General features: G+C 56.0%; 4 protein-coding genes across 4 annotated transcripts; 2 read left to right on the top strand and 2 right to left on the bottom strand.

The window, feature by feature from the left end:
- Nucleotides 1-979: 979 nt before the first annotated feature.
- P884DRAFT_270986 (uncharacterized protein) lies at nt 980-3,468 on the bottom strand (the record flags this gene model as incomplete). Its single annotated transcript, XM_069442396.1, has 3 exons — nt 980-1,701; nt 1,826-2,683; nt 2,847-3,468. The coding sequence occupies 3 exons, from the start codon at nt 3,466-3,468 to the stop codon at nt 980-982; spliced, it is 2,202 nt and encodes a 733-aa protein (XP_069296191.1).
- A 2,499-nt stretch (nt 3,469-5,967) lies between these two features.
- Nucleotides 5,968-7,027, top strand: P884DRAFT_204424 (terpenoid cyclases/protein prenyltransferase alpha-alpha toroid; the record flags this gene model as incomplete). The annotated part of the gene is made up of 2 exons (XM_069438577.1): nt 5,968-6,334; nt 6,408-7,027. The coding sequence occupies 2 exons, from the start codon at nt 5,968-5,970 to the stop codon at nt 7,025-7,027; spliced, it is 987 nt and encodes a 328-aa protein (XP_069296190.1).
- A 2,261-nt stretch (nt 7,028-9,288) lies between these two features.
- On the top strand, nt 9,289-11,038 carry P884DRAFT_310323 (uncharacterized protein; the record flags this gene model as incomplete). The annotated part of the gene is made up of 5 exons (XM_069445182.1): nt 9,289-9,603; nt 9,657-10,199; nt 10,276-10,504; nt 10,557-10,587; nt 10,642-11,038. 5 exons carry the CDS (start codon nt 9,289-9,291, stop codon nt 11,036-11,038), a joined length of 1,515 nt encoding a protein of 504 aa, XP_069296189.1.
- A 274-nt stretch (nt 11,039-11,312) lies between these two features.
- P884DRAFT_226847 (muts domain V-domain-containing protein) lies at nt 11,313-15,415 on the bottom strand. The gene is made up of 2 exons (XM_069439666.1): nt 14,500-15,415; nt 11,313-14,446 (listed from the first exon to the last, which is right to left on the bottom strand). Exons 1-2 carry the CDS (start codon nt 15,347-15,349, stop codon nt 11,802-11,804), a joined length of 3,495 nt encoding a protein of 1,164 aa, XP_069296188.1. The 5' UTR covers nt 15,350-15,415; the 3' UTR covers nt 11,313-11,801.
- Nucleotides 15,416-17,740: the final 2,325 nt, after the last annotated feature.

Here is a 17,740-nt window from a genome sequence, read left to right as displayed (position 1 = left end):
ATGCGGTCTCGCTCAGATTGCAGATGCGAACCAACCCCCCTGAGGGTGCTCAGCTCGTTGGCCAATATTCAAAATGTCACCAGGACATCCACTTGTCCCCATTACTTCGCCGACTCTGCTCCTCTTTATAGTACACAAGCTTCCTTCCATCCTTCCAAAGAAAAAGTGAACCCCTGCCCTCCCAACATGCTTTTATTTCTCGCGTTCCCAAAAAAACAAGGAAAGGAAAGAAGCCACCTTCGGGATACCAATGCCCAATGCCTCGGATCGATCAATTTGAAAACGAGCGGACGATGCAATTGCAATGCTCCAACGGCCAGTTCCTTCGATGACCAGAAAGCCTCCAAGCTTCCTATCACCCAAAATCTGGCCTTGGTATGCTCATACTACGCACGGCCTCAACAGTACTTAGAGGGGGGGGAAAGGCCGAAAAAACGAAAACAAAGGAGGAGAAAAGGGGGCAGTGATCGATCGGTGTGCGACAAAAGAAAAGAGGGAGATCGGGCAAACTGCCGCGCGTGGACAATGCTCACCCAAAAAAAAGCTTGGAACAGAATTGGGAAGGGGTATTCCAACCAAAAAAAGATAAGCAAGAGTGAGATGCAAAGCGACACGCATGTAAAAGAATTTGCGCTCCATCAATCGGCATGCTGTGCTTGGGAACAAAAAAAAAAAAAAAAGAAATGACGAGACCAGGATCTGGGGCGCGGAGCCCCCCTTTGTATATGTGCTCTATGGGTCGACGGGCGAGAGTGGACTTGAGAAGAGCGGCGATGGACGTCAGCTTGTTTGTGAAAGTCCTGAAGGCAGACAGAGACCAAAGGGGGGAAGTCGTCAACAGCGTAAGGTCGGTTGAATAGAGAGATGGTTGCGTTTGGTACAACGATGATGATCCCTCGCGGACGCAGATCAACAAGCGCTCGCTTTCTTCAGGGCAAACGGTTGAGAGAAGAATCGGGGGAATAGAAGGAGATAGATCTCAGAGGTTCAGCGGCGAGAGCGGCTTGATGGGCGAAAGAGGTCGCAGGTCACCCGTCATTGCCGGCGTCGCCTCTCGCTCGCTGCCGACCGTGACTGTCGTCGATACTGTGGAGCTCGTCTCGGCGCTCTCCGTCTCGGCCAGCGGCTTCCTCTTGACCCGCCCCTTTTGCTCACTTGCCCCGCGGTTCGGGCTCTTGCTGCTGTCCGACGAGGAGGCGGTGCGCGTCTCGCGCTTGTCCTCGTCGCCCGTGCTGCTACTGCTGGGCTTCTTGCTCCCGCTGCTGATTCCCTTCGGGGGTGGCTCGTTGAAGAGCGCATACTCGTCCTCGATGTACTTGGCCTCGTTCTTGCACCCCTTCCAGCAGTCGCGCCAGTCGCAGACCAGGAACTTGAAGCAGAAGCTGTCAATCTTCATGCACGGCTGGAAGCAGATGCACAGGTTGCGGAAGTCCATCTTGTTCTTGTCCGAGTGGGCGAGGAGGAGGCTCAGGTGGCAGGTGATGGCAAAGAGGAGGTAGTAATTGAAAGGCGGCAGCTGCGAGAGCTCCTCGACGAGCAGGTCTGGCACCTTCTCCGCCCCGGCGCACTCCCTCGCGATCCGCTCCTGGGCCTCCTTTGGGAAGAGCTCATCGGGGAGCTCTCTTAGCCAGGCCTTGAGCATGGATCCCACGATGTTTATGTCGTAAAGATCCGGCTGCTCAAAGAGATCCACGTCCAATTCTGCAACCAAGCCGGGTCAGCAAACCACTTTGCGGGCCGGGGGGGGGGGGGACCAGGAAAAAAAATGGAAAAGAAAAAGGAAGAAAAGAAAAAAATAAGAAGAACGGAAAGATGGAAAACATACCCTCATCAAACTTCCGCTGCCATTTCTTGATCTGCGGTCCGCTGCCCGGAACCCGGTAGAGGCCTTCGACTTCGCTGCCCTTATAATTCAGGTAGTCTATCGCCCTCCAGGGGAACGCGGGCATCCAGAACTCGGTCTTGTCTCGGGAGTCCTCCAGCCGCTTGGATATCCTCGTGAGGCGAGTCTGCTCGACGAGCGGGAGGTTGATGACCTTGAGGACATAATGCTCGTCGTCCACCACTGGCTCCTTGGGAGGGGGCGGCTCGTGCCTCGAGCTCCCGAAGAAGCGGTTGCTGAGCATGCCTGCAGCTCTGCTGTGCTTGAGGTTGCTGAAGAAAGCGGCCCCAGGAGTCGGCGTATACGAGGACGAGGACGAGGAGGAGGAGGCATGGTCCTTCTGTTGGTTCTCTTGGCCTTTGCCCTTTCCGCCCCCGTCCCTGTTCTGGGACCGCTCGGCCGAATGATTCCTAACGGCCGAGGACATCATCTCCCGGAATGAACGGTCGCGTGTTTGGAGCGGGGCCGTCTTCGGAGCCGCGACCGCGGTGGAGGGTCTCTTGGGCTCGGCGACCTTCACGGGCGCCGGCGCTACGGGTTGGACGTGGTCCCTGGGACTCGGGCTGTCCTTGTTCTCTTTGCCGTCCTTGCCTTCCTTGTCGTCCTTGCTCTCCTTGCCGTCCTTGTCCTTGGTCGACCTGCTGCGGCCGAGTAGGTTGAACGGCTTGGGTTTTGACTTCTTGGACGAGGACGTCGAGTTACCCGGGCTATCGGAGTCTGCCGTCGAGGCGAGGGACACTTCGGACTTGTTTGGCAGTGGTGTGTTCGGCTTCAGAGCTGGTTCGTCTTGTTGGGACGAATCTGGTTATACAACACCGGTTAGTGCAACTTGAAACAGGGGCCAGCGGCGTAGGAGCAGGATGGGTCCCCGTCCGAATGGGTCGTCGACGGACAAGCCGAGGGAGGAGGGAAGAGTACGGACAAATATGAAATTTAGGAACGGGAAACTAGTTACGCAGCGTACCTGATTGCTTGGTGCTTTGTTGTGAGAGCGCCTGGCGGTCCGAGTCTCGAGACATGACCTCGGAGCGGGAATTGGAGTGCTGGTGCACGACGGGACGGTCTGATGTCTTAGCCCCTTTCCCGAAATTGAAAAAGAAGCCTGATTTCGAGGCCTTGTCTTCGCCGCGCCGCGGGTGTCTGTGGCCCGGTTGTTGTTGTGGTTGTTGTTGTTGTTGTTGTGGTGGTGGTGGTGGTGGTGGTTGTTGTCGTTGGTAGTGGTTGTGCTGCTTCTGCTGCTGCTGCTGCTGCTGCTGTTGGTTCTCAAGGGGACGATCCCTTGGCGAGGGCTGCGGCGGCGGGTCGTAGCCGCTGTCGTCGGGACGCCGCCTCCGCTGCTCGTCTTGGTGCTCTACAGGTAGCGACTGTTGGGGTTGGTGCAGCACATCGGCAAGCGGCTTGGGCTCTCCGCTGGCAATGTCTGCCTGGGACGGACCGTAGCGCACGGCCGAGCGCGGCGATCGAGGGGATGCAGTGTCGGGCGGGAGTCGCGCAGAACGGAGGCCAGTGTCAGTCTGGCGAGAATCGTTGCTGGGCCGCGTGGTCTCCCCGAGTGAGAGCGGCTGCGGTGCAGGTTTCCGGCCCATTCCACTCGGTGCAAAATCACCAGGGGCACAAGGCGGGCCACCTGGTTAGGGACGGGACTGGGTAGTGTATGGGCAGGGCAGGGCAGTGCAGGGCGAGTTCCTGATTTGCGCCGATTGCGCACTCTGCCAACTCTGGCGCAACCAGAGAACCAAACCAACAGCACTGCAGCTCTCTTGCCGGACGCGCAGCCCGTAACACAGGGCCGGATAAGGTTTGGCGCCACGATCGATAATCGAGAGTTGGGCGGATTCCCGTCTGCGACGAAAATAACCGGTTGCGTCTCCCTCCCAAATCGAGGCAGGCACGGATGAATGATGGAGGGGTTCTGATGCGAGGCAGGAGCCGCAGGGCAGGGCAGGGCAGATGGAAGGGGGCACACTGTCTGAAGGCGGGCCGCCCTGCGAGCGAACGACGCCAGATCGACGAACTGGGCTGGGTGCCCAGGACAGGGACAAGGACGCACAACACACCGCTCGCCCCCCCATGCGAAGAGCCATGCTAAGCCACAGGGGCACAGGGGCACAGGGGCCCCCAGACCCCGCCCTTGCTGTCAGAATGCCCCACAATTTTGGGGCCCCGTCTCACAATTTGATTCGCAGCCCGAGCGTCCCAGTCGGCTTCTCGACCTGATCGACCTGGCTTTCCGACGAGCGGGATCTGAGAAAAAAACGTCGAGATGACGACGACCCGATCACTAATTCCCCTGTCCGGTCAGGAACACCTTGAGGGGCTGCCCTGCGGCATTGGGGGAAGGTTTCGGCTAGTGCAGTGACACCCACCAACTTTAATCTTCAGATGCTGAGGATGACTTTCAGATCACGTCCTCCCCCGGGAATTCCGTGCTAAAGCACTGCAACAACAACAACAACAACAACAACAACAACATGCTCAAGTACGCTGTCCGTGCTGTCGGACGCTACTCTCTCTTGGTCATCCTGGAACACTCAGCTTTGCCTACAAACCCTTGGTGTCAACCCCCGCTCAGCAGGCCCAAGAACGTTAGGTTTTAAAGAACAAGTACTGTTGCAGCGACGATGGTGCCTTTTCGGGAGCTTTGCAGCGAATGCCTACGGTTCCAATTGTCCACCCAAAGACTTTATTGTCTGCATGCAAGCAATGCCGGGTTTTAACGGTGCCTAAGCAATTCATTGTAAGCTGACTTCCTTTGTCATTGCGACGATCGCGATTCTTCCCAATAATACCTAACGTGGGCTGGTTGGTTATCGATTCAGCAATTGCTCTCTCAGCCGCTTAAGGGGAGAAGCGCTCGCTGTGTCCATCCTGGCACTAGAGTGAAGTCAGGTGGTATAACCACGTCACGGTTGGTATCCGAGCCGCTCCTGCTGTTCCTTCTCAGCCCGTCTTTCAGGTCAGCATTTAGACCTGCTCCAAACGCTGGAGACTTCTATGTAGCAATACTCTTCAAAGAGGCTAAGTTATTCCCGTCGATCTAAAAGAACACAAGGGTATCTGTTTTGACACGGCTGCCAACTGTGAAAAGAGAATATGAATATTAATCAGCTAGCATTGATGGAAGTATGCTGAGTACCTTACGAATATACGGATTACTCCGTACTAGTGCACGGAATGCTTGCGCACAGTCCACCTGCCCCATTCCACCTTGAAGCTGGAAAGAACAAAGGTATTTTGACGCTAACTATAGTTGGTTTAGTCTAGGAACACAAACATGTCTGAAACTTGGGGCTGCTTGCGTTTGGCTTGACACTAGTAGGGGTCGGTTAGTGGTTCTATTGGCCTCGAATTCACAAACTTGCGACTCAAACCGCGGCAAACGTTCCCAAGATTATCAGCGCTAGTGACATACGTAAGGTTGTGCTCAATGAAGTCAGCCTACCTTAATTCACTTTCCCTACTATAGGTTGAGGAGCCAAACTCCGTGTCCTCGAGGATATCTCCGTCTAGCGCTACTATCCCCCTTCCCCACCCTCTCTACTGAACTGTTTCTGGACGATGTTAACCGCATTCGGACGACAATCGTCTGAATCGCATGCATGCCATAACTCATCGGGGCTCGTGGTCATGAGGTGTATACCGCCGAACTGGGATTTGAGTTTTTTTTTCTTTTTCTGTAGACTACCATGATCAACAAGCAAGGCGGTAGTGCGGAGTAATACAGACAAAATCGGGGAGCTTGTTGGTTGAGTTGCCTTCATTCAACGATGCAGCATGTCATCATAGGCTTCAGCTTGTCGACAAACTTCCTCGTTGAAAAGAACCTTGGCAGAGTGCCTACCCGTATACCAGGTACAAGCACAGAGCGTGGAGTACGGATCATATGGATTACAGTTCCGGGTAGCTCCTATCAGGTACCTCTAGGACAGAGCGACTAAAGCAGGAAAACGAGGGGCGCTTATGTAATTGGCGGGGGTTAGTTATCCCTTTTGCCGCCCCGCTGCGATCTTTCCCCGCAATTTCTCCGAAGCGTCAACCAGACGCGAACAGCAACCGCGGCAAGCTTTTTTTTTTTCCTTGCAGCCATGTCGCAAAGCTCCGAGCAACTTCCAGGAGAGCTCCGCCTGGCCACGTCAGCTCACGTCAAGTACATCCAAAGCTTGGATACGAGGAAAGACGAGTATGACTACTGGCTGACAGAGCATCTCCGGCTCAACGGGCTGTACTGGGGCCTGACGGCCCTACATCTTCTCGGCCACCCCGACGCCCTACCGCGCGCCGAGACCATCGACTTTGTGCTCTCATGTCAGCATGAAAGCGGCGGCTTCGGTGCCGCGCCCGGACATGACGCCCACATGCTCTCCACCGTCAGTGCAGTGCAGATTCTCACCATGGTCGACGCCCTCGACGAGCTAGACACGCGAGGGAAGGGCAAAGCACAGGTGGGACGGTGTGCGTGTCTCCCGAGACGGCAGTGAAATAAGACCTCCGATCTATTAAAACTTGTGGTGCTAACCTGCTTCAGTCATTGCCAACCTCCAGAACCGCGAGACCGGCACGTTCGCCGGCGACGAGTGGGGCGAGGAAGACACCAGGTTTCTTTACGGCGCCTTCAATGCGCTATCACTCCTCGGCCTTCTTGACCTCGTCGACGTCGACAAGGCCGTCAGTCATATTGCGGCGTGTGCCAATTTTGACGGCGGTTACGGCGTCAGCCCGGGCGCGGAGTCTCACGCCGGGCAGATATTCACGTGTGTCGCAGCCTTGACGATCGCCGGCAGGCAGGACCTTATCGACAAGGAGCGGCTTGGGCGGTGGTTGAGCGAGAGACAGATTGCCGGAGGCGGTCTCAACGGGCGGCCGGAGAAGAAGGAGGATGTTTGCTACAGCTGGTGGGTCTTGAGCAGCTTGGAGATGATTGGCAAGACGCACTGGATCGATAAGGACCAGTTGATCGCCTTCATCCTGCGTTGCCAGGACCCCGAAAAGGGCGGCATTTCGGACAGGCCTGGTGACATGGTCGACGTCTGGCACACCGTTTTTGGCATTGCAGGGCTAAGTTTGCTCCGATACCCTGGTTTGCAGCCCGTCGACGAGGTCTACTGCATGCCCAAGTCGACCATCGCGCGGGTGTTGGGCCGCTGAGCCGCAATTCAGTCCGGTGATCTCCGAGACTCATGCATAGTCTTTCTCTATCCCGTTCCAGGTGAACCAGGATGATACGCACCCCAAACCTCTTGCGATCTAATAACCTGCCAACATTGTTCCAGCGTTGGATAGGATACAAGGCAAGAGAAGACGAAATGTCGCCATCTTCCCTGCTGCTAATAGCCATTCTATGCTAACTAGCACGGAGCGAGGACGACATCTTTTCTTGCCAGCTTTAAGCCTGCCAACATTCGCTCCAGCGTTGGATAGGATACGAGGCAAGAGAAGTGAAATGTCGCCATCTTCCCTTGATGCTAGTGGCCATTCTTATGCTAACTAGCAGGGAGCGAGGACGACATCTCTTCTTGCCAGCCTCAATAAATTTAAGATAGTCTGTGCCAGCTTCCGGCCAGTTTTAGCTGAAACTACATTTTCAAGTCAAAGAGCGACCTGCATAGTCTCAGCGGCTATCCATTACGTGTCAGTCAAAATTTTAATGTTTCCTAGAAGATGCACGATCTTAGTCTGAGGCTCTTGGAACATGCTCTGAGAACACCAACCAGTCTACCGGGTTTCTGGCTCACCCTTGACTCTGTCGACCCAAGCAGCGTTAGCTTGTTGCTTAAATATACTATCGATACAAGGTCGACCGGCTCTTTTCATTCCCAAGTAAGCTCAGGATCAGCTTTCTGGACTTGGTACGACGCTTCTTACATATCTAACATCGTAATGACTCCCCGCTGCGAGAGGGTCACCTTAAGGTACTTCTGAGGGCAATTCAAGGATAAGATATACCTGGACGCTTGGTTACCGATAGACGCCATTCACTCCACACAGCATGTTTGTCACTACAACACATAAGGCCATCTTCACGTAAACGACCATAATCCGGGTTATTCCTGCTAGGCCTCTAGTGTACGCCTGTCGTCATTAGACTCACAGCGAACCTTCAGAGCAGGCTCCTTGCCACCCCTGCCTCCACGACGATATAGCAAGTAGGGAGGGCAAAGGACAGAGGCACGGGAACGTGATGCAAGCTATAGGAACCGATCGGTAACATTGCATTTGTACTCTTCCTCACCCTACCATAAGCTCTTCTGGTTTTACCGGAACTACGTCATTTGTTGATATGTTCTGAAACTGCTCAGCATGCTTATGCTCCTCTCTGTTCATTGAAACTTGGGCCCTATATGAGACCTACCCGAATCCTACCACCACTCCTAAGGAGGTCCCATGTTTTTGTTTTTGTCCATCTCTATTATTATTGCCCACGGAATTGGTTCCTCGGCACGACTCTGAGGTCCCTTTTTGCAGAGGACGTTGATTCCCAATAGATGTTAATCATCAATAGTGAAACTCGCATTCTGGATTCTTCAAAGCCACGCAGTGATACATGACCGGCCCCAGTTACAGGCACCTGTATCGACATCTATCACGTCTCGACGTTCCTGACAAACTTTAATCTCGGCAGTTCCCCTCTCTTCTGGTAGCCCGGGGAGAACAAATTCACGAAGAAGCTAGACAAAGTCTCCCTTTTCACAAGGAAGTACCGGTCGAATTTCGTCGCTCATACACGCCTTCAATTGTTCCTTCCCTCTCTCTTACCCGTTATTGCACTCTCCTCAGGCACCCACTCCATACATGCCCACATACCCGCCCGCAAAACAGCTCGTTCCTTCCATCACTTCTTTCGAGTCAATTCACGTGGTGGCAAGTCCCATAGCCGCTGCTTCTTATATTTTCGTCTCAGTCAACCACAACCGTCCCTTCTTCTAGCACATCTTCTTCCCTAAACTTCTCTCAGAGTTCCGTCCGAGTTGCGACTGCACTGCCATCACTTCTCGAAGACGGGTGTCAGATCCTAGGCATCAGGACATTGCGGGATCCAGCCAGTCCTGCGAAGTTCGCTCCATTTCAGGCTTGACTCGGTTCATAGTGCTTCCATTCCCAGAGTTTGGAAGACCCGGGCTGCTGGGCATTTGTTCCACCGCTCCTTACACAGATAGCGAGCACAACGCATCGCCTGATTTTACCTACCGGAACTCTAGGTATCTCCTGCCTTGGAGACCTTGACTACCCACTGGTTTTAGACTATCCTTCCAGCGGGCTTTATTTCCTCGTCGTCGATCTATCCTGCGGTTGACCCTTCCAACCACAGCCGCCACTAGGTATCCGTGAGTCACTACCAGCCTAGAGCAGGGTCACTGATGCCCGCACCTGCGAAGCATGTCAAATGCTAACCATCGCTCAAACAGATCATGGCTGCGGTCGCACCCATGGACCTGGTTGTGGCAGCCGAACCTGCCACCATCCCCCTCCGATGCACGCTCTGTCCCAAGAAACCCAACTTCTCGGACCTATCCCATCTTCTCACTCACATATCTTCAAAGAGCCACCTTGCCCACCGTTTCAAGGCCGAACTCAAAGCACGCGATGACCGAGCCGCCCTAGAAGCGGTCCGGCAGTATGACCTCTGGTGCGACCGGTATGGTATCAACGGTCTTCTGGCAGAGCGCATGGCTGCAAAGGAGCAGAGAAAAACGGGCCGGAGAGGGAGAAATTTAAATGCGGCTGTTAGTAGTTTCATCCACATATATGAATACTGGGGGCTGACACCAGACGACAGAACAACAAGCCTGCTCTTGCTGCTGCTTCGGAACAGAACCTGGTCAAACCTGACCCCGAAGAGTTTGTTGTGCCCTCACCATCGCACTGGTCCACGGCGCGGGGCACAGTCCAGGAGGGGCACCATGAGCGTTTCGACAGCTCGAACTACCCGACCTCATCATTGAAGCGGTCTCGGTCGGACCGCTCAGTGCCTTGGACTCCCGAGAACGAAACACGTTCCAGGTACCGTCGAAGATGGCCTTCAGAGGCGGACACAACAGACAGTGCTCCTGCTTCCGATTTCCTATCTGAGAGCACCGAGTTTTGTGACGAGAATGACACCAGCAAGCTGAAAGGAGTCAAGTATCCCGGTATGGGCCTCTTCGACTCGGCGGACGAGGCTCAGAAGAGGATGCGCAACCAGAGGAAAGATGATTCAGTTCTGAAACAGATGGAGGAGACCTCGTCAGGTATTGTGCCCAACGAATTCGTATGGGGAGAGGACGGCCAATTCCAACGCATTCGCGACATCTATGCCAGCCCTTCAATTGAGGGAAGCCCGGTTAGTCACACATAACATGCCTAACTCGCTATGCAGCTCTCGATTTTGGCTTTAATCTGACCCTGTTCATGTATAGGACCGCAAATTCGAAGACAGAGATGCACCCAAACCGAAGCGAGGCCGTCGTTCAACTACGGCCGCGTCGGCGACTGCTACTTCGGGTCCGGCGCGCAGGCGGTCTTCGGCCAGACTTGCTCGGCAAGCGCCGTCACGAAACAAGCATGCTCAGCAGGGTGACAATAGCGAACTTTCTGTCTCCGTTGACAGCGATGATGTTTTTCGTGATCCGCCGAAACTGAGTCCTGGTATGGAGACCCTCGCCGGCAGCACGAACATCTGGTGCTAATGGGCCTGTAGCTCGGACCGAGAGCTCTCCCGGAGGTTCTGGGTAAGTCCTGACAGCAGTCTGATATGATTGTGGCTCTACCCTAACCGGTCGCAGCTTCGACCTTCGCCGTCGTCCTGCCCTTCAGTCACTGAACTCGAATATGCCCTTGACATCAGCAGGGCAGAAGCCCGCCAAACTGGTTTCGTACGTCGCTGCTCGAGAGAATGGGTCGCCTTTGTTTACTTCTCAGCCGCCCGTCCCTACTAGCAACTATTTCCAACATCACCATGTCATGGGTGCTGGCACATTCAACCCTTTATACGTCCAAGGAAGAGGTAGCTTTTACAACCCTTACGGCTACTCGAACTTTGGCGCCGATGCCAAGTCATCAACAACCAACTTTCAGGTTATCAACAGCATGAACCTGGCAAGCATGCCGTTCAACGCCTTCGGCGGCCCTTTTGCCTCAGATTCGGCCCATGAGCGCGTCGACCAAGACTTCGACCTTTAAGCAAGGCAACGGGCCTCGCCACCTTTTCACGGCTGGGATGCTTCACTGCTACATTTTTTTCTATGTGTGTAACATTACGGGCACAAGCTTGCTAGTCTCGGAAGTGCTCCGGCATGGCAGGTTCAACCGCGGTTCTTCTCTTGCGGTCCCTATGCCGGGCAAAGCTGGAAGCTCTTCCGCGAACATTTGGTCGCAGCCGGCGAGGTGCTTCAGAACGCTACATAGGTGGAAAACACTGGGAGGACAGGGGACAAGGCTTCAAAAAGCAGATCTTCTGATTCATTATCCTTCACTTTTTTTTTCTTCATATTCGCATGGCGCGCAAGGCCTCAGGACCATTACCATTGATTGGTCGTATTTAGCACGAGACCTTGGTCGATAGCTAACTGTAGAGTTAAATCATACACACCTTGACTTTGTCCCACCGTCTGACCTTTGGGCCGGGTGTTTGGTTGTGATCAACGATTGTTGAGCAGGCCGATGGGATGCAGTCTGACTCGACCTTGTGTGTTGAAGGGACCTTTGTCACGACACTCGACTACCAAATTCTCAAACGGGCCGGAAGTATGTTGCAGGGGCCAAGAAACTCTTGACGTGCACAAAGGAATCCAATTTCCGACCATATCGTCCATGTTATGATGCCTAGGTAGCATCGACCGGGTAGAAGAACAGTAAACTACACAGGAATATCGTACACGGACCAAAAGTGGCCGCCTCTCTGTCTGCCAATCTCGGCAGCGCAACTGACGCGGAACAAGGCAGCCTACAGCTGCTCGATACTGGACACCAGCTGGTCCAGCCGTGACTCTTGTTCACCATCACCACCGTCATGGTCATCACCGGGCCCCTTGAGGATCACGTCTTGGAGCAGCCGCACCGCCCCCTGGAGCCGGCGCGCCTTGACGCCCTCCTCCATCTCGCGCGACTTGCGCGCCGCCACGTCCAGCACCCGCCGGGGGATCCGCGCCAGGCGCGCCACGTTGAGCCCGTACGACCGGTGCGCCACGCCTTCGGCGACCTCGTACAGGAAGGTGATTTCCTCGTCGGCGTCTCCATCACCGTCGGCGTCTCCATCACCGTCGGCGTCTCCATCACCGTCGGTGACGCGCTTGCGGGTGGTGGCTTCGAACCGCATGTGCACGCACCGCACGGCGCCGCCCAGCCCCTCGGCGACGCGGGCCAGGTTCTGGTAGTGCGTGATGAAGAGGGTGAGGCAGCGGGTCTCGCGGACGACGTAGTCGAGGACGGCGTGGGCGATGGCGGCGCCGTCGTGCGTCGAGGTGCCGCGGCCGAGCTCGTCGAGGATGACGAGCGAGCGGGGCGTGGCGCCGCGCAGGATGGCGGCCGTCTCGGACACCTCGACCATGAAGGTGCTCTCGCCGGCGAAGAGGTTGTCGCGGGCGCCCATGCGCGTGTAGATTGCGTCCGCGAGGGTCAGGGACATGGCATCGGCGGGCACGTAGGAGCCGATCTGGGCGAGCAGCACGAGCAGGGCCACGGCGCGGACGTAGCTGGACTTGCCGCCCATGTTGGGGCCCGTGATGAGCTGGGCGAGTGGGGAGGGAGCGGTCAGCGCGGTGGTGAAGGGGATGTAGCCGTCCGGCAGGGTATGTTCTGCGATGGGATGGCGACCTGATGTGATGGAAATGGTAGGTGGACTCGTGCTTGGGAGGAAACTGGGCTTGGTGTAGCCGGGCAGAGAGGCCACGTCGGCGAGCGAGAGGAGGCAGTCGAGGGTGGCGAGCGAGGAGACGGCGTCGCGGAGGGGCTGGTATTCGGCAGCGATGGACTTGAGCAGGTGCGCGAAGGCCGCGTCGCAAGCCGCGGCGAGGGCTTCCCTGTGCTGGTCCCGCTCGTTCATCAGGCGTACTACTTCGGGCGTGTGGAATCGGGAGAGCTTCTTGGTGCCGCTGATTTTGACCCACGAAGCCGGAACGTGCTTCAGGTCCGTATTGGACACCTCGATCAAGTACTCGATGCCGGCCACGGTGACGTAGGTCACGGGGGTCTTCTTGGACAGTTTTGCGGCGGCATCTTGGCGGTGCGCATCTAGGTCCGCCTCAACGGCGGCGATGCCCAGCTTGTGGGTCTCAATATCCTCCGTCTCCTCGCCTTCCCGAAAGAAAGCGTACTTGTCGTCCTTCCTCGCAGCTTCGGGATTGATCTTGTCAAGGTAGCCGCTGACGATAGTCCCTATCCCCGGCAGAGAGCAGATAGCCTCGCTGAGGACGCGCGACTTAAAGCCAGTGTCGGCTGGCGTCTTCACCCTTGAGAACTCGATGGATATCCTTTGGAGGGTCTGCAGGGTAGAGAGGAGCTCCGGGCGGGTGCATTTTCCGTAGTAAATGCGGATCAAACTCCGTTCGAGATCAGCCTTGATCGAGCTTAGGAGGCCGCTGAGCTTGTCGACCTTGAAGGTGGACTGGTTCTCGAGCAGCTCTTCGACGGCGGCGAGGCGCTCCTCAAGCCTTTCCCTGTCCAGCAACGGACGGCCAATCCATTTCCTCAACAGTCTCCGGCCGGGACGAGTGCGCGTCTTGTCCAACGCCCAGAGCAAGCTCCCCTTCTCAGACTGGTCGGTCGCGTTCCTGTAAACCTCCAGGCTTTCCAGGGTAGTACCGTTGATCAGCATGTGTTGCCGCGTACTGAACGACTGGAAATATTTGGTCAGGTTGAAGATATGTTCCAGGCCATACTCGGTCAGGTGAGTGATCATGGCGGATAAACATATCGTCACCGACTCGGGCAGTTTCAGGATCTTGTCAAGAATGGCGGTCGAGCGCTTGTCATCGTCCTTGGCTCTTCCCGCATAGAACTGGGTGACGTGTGAGTAGGATTCTGCAGCCATGGTCTTGCTCTTCGGGATCCTCTCCACGCGGGTCCTGTCTCCGAAGACGTTGGTGCTACTGCCAGAAAGATGCTGAACCAGCTTATCGGTAGCTTTCGAGAGCTCGCCGACAATGAGAAGCTCGCATGGTGAGATATGCAGCAGCCGGGTTTCTATTTCGCGCCTCATAAAGCCGTCTTCAAAGTCATCGTAGACGATGTCGCCCGTCGCTGGCTGGACTGCGATGATGCCGACGTGAACCTTCTCATCTGCCCCCAAACCCTTTGCGGGTGATTCGGTCAGGCAGAGCAGATAACCACCCGCGGGGGCACCTGTGCCTTCCCCTGGTTGGTCGAGCTCTCCCGTCTCGTCGATGTAGGTCCCCTTGGTGTAAACGTTGGTGAGCTTCCTCACGAATGGGGCGTTTCGGTTATCGCCGGCCTTCTTGAGTGCCGCGGTCTCGAGCTGGCGGACGACGCCAACTTTGTGCCCGGCGGCGACGAGGCGTTTGACGTGGACATTCAGCCGATGGACAGGTATGCTGGCCGAGGCGAAGCGGTCGAGGTGTGCTTCAGACGGATCTTTATGATGGTTAGCTGGCGCCCAGAAGGTCCCGGCAGTGGGAGCTGCATACGCTCGTCATATCTAAACTTGCCAGGAATGCAGACGATGCTCAGCTCCTTGGCAGCAATGCGGGCGTCCTCCCCAAAGAAGCGGAACTTGTACCCGACCTCGACCACAAGGATGGTGTCCATGTGCTTCCTCTTGATATCGAGGAACTGAATCTCCATGGGCGTCAGCTTGCCAGCAGCCTTGGCGCCCTTCTTCTTAGCTTTGGCCGTCGGAGCAGGTTCGTCATCATCAACGTTGCCGCCCTCCTCTTCCTCGTCTCCATCTCGCCCGGGGGACTCGCTCGAGCCCTGGAACTCCCGCCTCCGGAAGAGTGACAAGCTGTCGGGATGACCGAGCTTTTTGACGAACTTCCTATGCAACTCCTCCTTTTTCCGCTGGGCCGCTGCGTCGTCGTCAACGACATCAGGGCCAATGGAGTCTGCGGCGGAGGGATCGGCGCTGTACGCGTATTGCCCGGTCCGGGACGACCCGTTCAGCCTTTCGGCCCCGGGGGCTCGATTCGGGGACGCATCCGCGCACGCGGTTGAGCCCCCATCGGAAACCTCGTCGTCGTAGTCTTCATCGTCGTCGTCGAAAGCTGCCTTGGCGCGCTTTGCTGCGCGGCTTGGTTCCCGATTGCCGTTAGCGGCGTCGTCCTGCAGAGGTCGCTTCTGGGTGGCCTTTGACTCGGGCAGGGATGCCGACTTTTCTGTTTCGGTTCCCCGCGATGGCTCGTCCTCGTTCTTGTCCTTGTCCTTGTCTTTATCGCTGTGTTCCGCTGAGGCTGCCTTTTTTTTGCCTAATCCATTGATGGTAAAAAAGCTGGTTAACGAGGCTTGCCTCTTTTCGGGAGCTCGAGACGGGCCTGCCATGACTCTGTGAAGGGAGGGATGGATGTCGGAGCGAGCTTGCTGATGTCACGGGCAGTGCACCAGACGCGGTCCACTGTCTGGTGCTGCGGGAGCCCCGAACCTGGAGACGCGCCGCGCGCGCGTTCCCCAATGAAGTGGTTGCATACCAGTGCACGTGACCCAGTGTATTAAGCCGCCCTAACTACGTGCGACATACGGAGTGCTTTAAGTAAAACTGGGTCGTCTCCATTCTTCCTGGAACGCCCTATGGGTGCATCAAAGAGTGAGCTTGGGGGATCCGGGGCAATGGGTCAGTTGCTGCTGATCGTGGTGTGCTACACTAAGCCCATGACAGAGACTGGCGTTCCCTGTCGGCTTTCCGGATCGCATCTCGCGAACGGCATCCTTCTAGGATTTTCGAAAGGGCCCCCCGTTCACTCGATGTGAGACTCTCTCGTTCCCGACAGGATGCTGCATCATGCAGCCAGGTGGAGTTCGAAGGGATCGCAGGCTCGCCGTCGCAACACTAGCCAGTAGAGTAATCGCACACTAGCAGAGTAGCACGCAGGACCTGGCGAGACCTCCAACCCGTTTGCTGAGGGCGCGCAATCATATGCTGCCTCTGCTGCCAACGGTTGCAATGCAACACCACCAAGCATTGATTGCCTAGACTGTCCTTCAGGACCCTTCTGGAAAGACCAACAGCCACACTAGCGAACGTCCTTCGCATCCGCCTGGTAGCTCGTCGTTCACGCGGAGTAGTCTCGCTTAACATGAGCCTGTTCGCTTCAGCGACCAACTGTACACAGGGGACCTTGGGGTACCTACCTACAAAAGTAGTAATCCGTAAATGCAAGTACTGGAGGAAAGTGCTTGTTTGGGGACAAGCCTGAGGGTTCTGAGACTTGCTTTCCCTCTTCCCAGATTTGTACAAAAAAGACTCCAACGGATGTGCTGTCGTGCCTTCCCGTTGTTACAATATTGGCTGCTAAAAACTCAGTTGGCATTCGTTTCCTGGAAAGAACAACAAGCATCAGGCAGCCGACATCTAAAGACTTCGGTTCCACACCGTCCTTGTCATTCTATGGCTGCATCTTTCTTCAGTTGGAACCCCGTCTTGTCCCCAGCGTCATCCTTCATACAGCCAACTCCAAATTCCCTTTCCGTTGATAATGGTCCACAGACAGCCAACCTCGGATCGGCGGCGGTAGCGAAATCATTCAGCCGCAGTCTCGATCGCGGGTTGACAACCGGCGCCCAGAGATCAGTCAGCAAGAGTGAGCACGAGTAAAAAGGGTCCAGAGCCTCAAAAATCCAGACCCGCCGCTCGAGGCTTGGCCGAAGCGATAGTTCCAAGAATTTTTTTAGGCGTTGTCCCGGCAGACGAGCACTCGTGGGATCCACCGGCACCTCTCAACGCGTCTACTAACCTTGAGCATGTGTCAGGCCTGAGATGCCCGACGGCGTGCTGAGGAGAAAGGGATGGAAGTACACTAGCGAGCAGGCGATGCCGACTCTACCAAGGACGCAAGGTGCACGAGGTACGCTACTCTCCAACTCGTGCTAGTACTGTGCTGTACACTACGTACATACCAGTACGAAGTAGAAACACTACGGATGCGCTACACTAGTGTACTAGTAGTGTAGTCGCATCACCCTCCAACAGCCGACAAATTTAGGCTAAATTCGCGCCAAGACGGGTAATGTGGTGTTGCAAACCTTAGCATCGGTGGCTGCCGCCTGGTTTCAACTGTGTAAGAACAGAACAAGAGGAGCCGCATGCATGGAACGACTAACTAACGGGAAGCTAGTCAGTAGCGTCGTCGCTGTCCTCCGAGCAGGCCCTAGGATTGGCTAGTGGCCCCGGCCATGCTAACGTTACCCTTCTCGAAAGCTTGACGAACGGCCCAACCAGCCAGTCACAAACGCTGGTGATGGGATCTCAGCAGCCTCGGATCCGGCAACACCCCAGCTGTCGCTCCGGGTTGGGGCCCCGGATTTACGGGGACGTTTCCAGCGCCCCCAATCACAAGTGCCGTACCCACAGGACGACCAGCCGCTTGGCCCGCTCTCTCCTCGGCCAACTTTGCGTGTCGACGAGTGTTCCGCCGGCGCATGTGGCGTCTCTGTCCGTCGTCTGGCGCGACTCCTGGCAGCCGATTCCACTGTCCCTTATTCTCGGCTGATGTCCTTGAACCCACGATGCTTGGCGCGCCCCCGTGCGAGCTCCCGTTTGGAGCGTTCTTCTTGTTTCCAGCCGCCGGGTCCGGGTCATGCCCAGCGACGCAATGCTGGCCTGGTATTCTCGCGTCTGCCCGCTTGATGTCGACTAGTGTATGCATGGCATAATGCAACTTCATATAGTGTACACTATTTGCCACGGATAGCGGGAGCGACCCCCTGTCAATTGGC

The sequence above is a fragment of the Thermothelomyces heterothallicus genome, assembly GCF_042370625.1.
Source record: "Thermothelomyces heterothallicus CBS 202.75 unplaced genomic scaffold P884_scaffold_17, whole genome shotgun sequence".
Classification (NCBI taxonomy): Eukaryota; Fungi; Ascomycota; class Sordariomycetes; order Sordariales; family Chaetomiaceae; genus Thermothelomyces; species Thermothelomyces heterothallicus.
Note: the sequence above shows the minus strand (reverse complement) of the source record. Positions and strands in the feature narration are given on the sequence as shown.